The 4,364-nt window shown below is 41.8% G+C and overlaps 1 protein-coding gene across 1 annotated transcript; it reads left to right on the forward strand.

Moving 5' to 3' along the window:
* Window positions 1–4,071, forward strand: LOC121187725. The gene is made up of 4 exons (XM_041047115.1): window positions 1–239; window positions 894–1,106; window positions 1,445–2,633; window positions 3,326–4,071. Exons 2-4 carry the CDS (start codon window positions 968–970, stop codon window positions 3,510–3,512), a joined length of 1,515 nt encoding a protein of 504 aa, XP_040903049.1. The 5' UTR covers window positions 1–239; window positions 894–967; the 3' UTR covers window positions 3,513–4,071.
* The last annotated feature ends 293 nt before the right edge of the window (window positions 4,072–4,364 follow it).

Below are 4,364 nucleotides of genomic sequence, written 5' to 3' on the forward strand. Positions count from 1 at the left end.
CTGCGGATTAATTCCGTCTCGTGTGATCAGGTCCGAGCATTAGGAGTTGTAGAAGTAGCGGATTTAAAAACTTTCTGTCTGCTAGTCTTTTCGTCGAAATAGCACTTCAAGAAGAGTCTCTGACTTCCTAAAGGGGAAAAAGATGGCTTTTTAAACCGTGACTGTCTTCGTCCTCACCGTAAAGCTTCGTGTGCTTTGCCTGTGCAACGCACTTTACAAGACTATTCAGAAACTATGGGGTGAGTACAACTGTTTTGTGGCTTTGGCGGAACAGAGGAAAGTTCAGGGGAGGAATTAGCTAATAAACCAGCTCAGACATCGTTCAAACTAACGATATGTTATGTGAATTCATGTTTTAATTTATGTCATTTACAGAGCTATTTTAGATATTATTGCTGTTTTAACTCAAAGTTACTTTTTCATGTGTAAAAACAGAGAATTTGTTTAAATTTTGACTCATGATACATTTTTGAGTGTCACAAATAACTTACATTATGTAAAATAACTTTCTATGTTATGTCTGTACAAGTCTTTAATTTTGTTATTCAAGTAATGTTAAAGTCTTATTTATGATTTTAGTAATTTTTTTTTAGCATATTCAAATAGTTTATTGTTTCTCAAAGTATGTCATTTTACTGTTTTACATGTAGCTTGATAATTAAGTTGTTGTAACAGTTTAGTGGCAGGTGAACAGAATAGTGAAGAGTCAGTTTGAACTCAATAAATCTTTAAAATAAAGTTATTTTGCAGTGTTGTTTTAAAATTTTTATTATTATAATGTTTTAAAAAATATTTTGGGGTAATTATTCATTGTTTTAGAGCTAGAAATGGCACATTTAAATGCTGAATCAAATTTCGTGATGTTTGTTGATTTCCCTAATTTTTCCCCACAGGTCTTCCACTACTCTTTCATCCACCCAGTGCACGGTTTGTGCTTTTGAACAATTTGATCGAAGCAGACGACACAATGGCGGCATCGATCCTTCGCAGGAAAATTCCTCCCATTTGCACAGGCGAGCTCGGTGCTCCCCTTCTCCAACAGGCTAGCCACAGCCAATCACGGCCCAGGACGGGGGCGGAGCCTGTGGAGAGGCAGCACTTAATTGGTGAGTTTTGCCAAGACGCTTTTTTATTTTTCCACATCCCGAGGTCGGAGCCGCAGTGCAGCACGGGGCTAATGTCGTACAGTGAGTACAGCTAAGTGGATATTTATCGAATGCAGACGATGCTGTTCAATCATTTTCAGATGATCGGTTAGTTGTTCACTTGGATTTTTCGGATGTATTGCTTGATTTTAGTCTAAGCTTTAATTCTCTCGAACTTGCGTGATTTAAGAATTTTTTCCTGAATTTGTATTTTTTATTTCTGTTATTCTATACAAACAGCTGAATGAAAAAATGGATTGTTTTACTTACTATATGGTTATTATTTTTAATTTTTATAGGTGATGGTCACTCAGATTGGATGACGGAAAAAGTTGATTTGTCTTCATTTGTGTCGACGACCGAGTCTTCTCCAAGCTCTTCACTTCCACCCTCGCCATTAGAACAAGATGTCAAGGTGCCCTCGGATCTGGAGGTCATGACCTCTCTATTGCAGGAGGAGCTGGCTCAGCTGGAGGACTACTTCCGCTCCGAGTCTACGTCCACAACAAGCAAGTTGGAGAAATCCTCAAAATGTGACAAGGGTGCTCAAGCCATGGGCTCCCAGTCTTATTATCAGTTACCCTATGGATCGTATGGGTCCAGCCAATCAGAAACCAGCCCTGTGGTTGTTACCTTGGCAACAGGGGAATTGGACCTGGCCAGCTTCTGTGGCGGTCCCATCGGCAGAACCAAAATCGCTCGGCCTGCGCCGTACAACTACCACCACCGCTACCACCACAACAACGGGCGAAGAATTATCAGCGAGGCTGTGAAAGTCGGGGAGGAAGTTGGACTTGATACGTGGGGCTCCAGGGGAAATTACTCAGGAAGCACAGAGTTGTCTGTGAACCACTACTCCACACTGAAGACGGTGAGCAAGAACAGCCTCGGCAGCGTCAAGAAGGTGAGAGAATGTGCTTTATCGTTGAAGGAAGAGGAGAGTTATTGTTTTTCAGAAGGAATGTTTTGCAGCGAAGAGATTGCTCGAGGTTTTTGTCTGGGTGGCTCATACGAGAGCCACCACAAGCGAGAGGGACAGTTGATGCACAACGTGAAGGTCAATGTAAGTTACGACAGCACGGGGCTCGATGTTTTGCACTGCAGCAAAGACGGAGGACTTTCTGGAAGTATTCCCCAAGAGACAATGGTGGCCGGTGACGGCTACTTCCACCAGTCCATGGCCAGCACAGAGCCTTACCATAGCTTTATAGGTGACCTAGATCAGCCGTCACAAGCACAGGCTGTAGAGCCCCAACATGGCCACTACCTCTATCCAGAATGCCTTGCAGACCAAAGCTATGAATGTCTGTCCAGAGGGGAGGGCGAGGGGCCGCTGATGGGTGCCCCCATCCACCGCCCCACCCAGAGGCTAAAGGATGAGCACTGCTCCATCAAACCATCTCTGGTGATGGGCGCCGGTTCTCTGGATACCAGCAGCGGAGAGAGGAAGCAGAAGAAGAGAGACCAGAACAAAACTGCTGCTCATAGGTAAATGATTTACTCTCTCTTCTTAAAAACAGGTGTCAGCCTTCATTAACATGTAAGAATAGAAGACTGATGGGACGATAAGGAACATGTGATTCACAACAACAAAAAGTAAAAAAAAAACAAAACAAAACACAATCACAACCAATGTATGTCTAATTCAGCCAGTGTTGGAGTGTTCATGCTTTTTTAGCTTATTAATCACTTGATGGTGTCTGAATACTTGTTGATTTGCTTCACACTTCAACATGGCTGGAGTGTTACATAAACCAGTCACCCTGACACTTTAAATGTCCTGCAGAGTGTAGGAGGGAAATGGAAAGTCCCTCACTGCCTGCCAGATTCAGCCCCACCTAACCATTTCTATAAGTCTGGTCTGTCTGTGTGAGCAAGTTTCATTTATTCACATCTTTGTAAAATGAGATATGCATGTTGACAGAGTTTATATAATATCAACAGGGGACACGATTTCAGTTTGTATTTTTTAAGTTTAAGGTGGATATTGATCAGTCATGAATGCTGCAGTAGGTGGAACAAACAACACATCATGTTATCTTAGGGATGGGATGTCTGAAATGTGTAATGAGTAATCCACCTGATGTAGCTCAAAGGTCACGCTTGCTTGACTCATTAATAAAGGTGCAAGGCAGCAAAAACCTGTAAAACCAACCAAAATGCATTCTTTCCTACTGCAGGTACAGGCTGCGTAAGAGGGCGGAGCTGGACTCTCTAGAGGAGGAGCTTCACGGCCTCGAGGGGCAGAACCGGGAGCTTCGTGACAAGGCGGAGTCGGTGGAACGAGAAATCCAGTACGTCAAAGATTTACTGATCGAGGTCTACAAGGCTCGCAGTCAGCGGCTCAAACAGGATGGCAGTGCCTAAAACGCCCACGCTGACCTCACCTCCAAAATCTCCCCAACCAGCAGCAAGAGAAAAATCAAGTCAAGAGCACCAACTGATTTTTGTCTCACAAAAATGAAATGGTAGTTGCATGATTTTCGTAGTTCTTTTCTAAAAAACAAAAAAAAACAAAACATAATTGTTCCAAGAGGATGGTGAAACAAAAACACACCTTTTCTAAAAAAAAAACCAACAAAAAAAGAAAAGGAGAAGTTTCCAGATGGGTGACTAAACTATTAAAAGCCTTAGTTAGGTGGCTTCTAGAGGAGATGCTGAACTTGTCCGTGACCACTGTGATCCGAACTGCACTCACAGCCTTGTGATGACTGAGTTTGCGCTTGCAATGATTGATCGTTTACAAAATGCTCTTTGAATTAGTAGTAGTGATTGAATTTGCTTGTGGTTTTTGTGACACACATCGGCAGCATCAAGGCAGATCCATACTAAATATATATTTTATTTTATATTTTATTTTTACTTAATAATGTTCATTTATCATTTGCTTAAAACAATCAAGTGAATAAAGGGATTGCTGGAAAAAGTGTGTAACATGCTCTACAAATATTCATTTTCAGAAACATTTAGAAATTTGTATTGCTAAAATGTTGAGTATTTACACTTCTTTACCCCACTGAAATACCCAATGCATGTTTGATTTTGGAAAAGCATGTGCGAGTGTTATTTGAAGGCAATATTCTGTTAACTGCATGGCTTCAAGATCTCCACCGCGTCAATTTAACTGAGTTGACTTTACTCTTCTCATCAGCTGGCGACTTTTCTCTCTGAGTTTTTCTTTTCTCCCCGCCAGTGTGATTCATGCTCAGGTTTTGGTTT

This window comes from Toxotes jaculatrix, chromosome 9 (assembly GCF_017976425.1).
Source record: "Toxotes jaculatrix isolate fToxJac2 chromosome 9, fToxJac2.pri, whole genome shotgun sequence".
Lineage (NCBI taxonomy): Eukaryota > Metazoa > Chordata > Actinopteri > Toxotidae > Toxotes > Toxotes jaculatrix.

Bases quoted from the DNA above. Each gene is read 5' to 3' on its own strand.
- LOC121187725 (XM_041047115.1), top strand. From the start codon at position 968: ATGGCGGCATCGATCCTTCGCAGGAAAATTCCTCCCATTTGCACAGGC. The intron at 1,107-1,444 runs GTGAGTTTTGCC...TAATTTTTATAG, and splicing joins GGAGAGGCAGCACTTAATTG to GTGATGGTCACTCAGATTGG. The intron at 2,634-3,325 runs GTAAATGATTTA...TTCCTACTGCAG, and splicing joins AACAAAACTGCTGCTCATAG to GTACAGGCTGCGTAAGAGGG.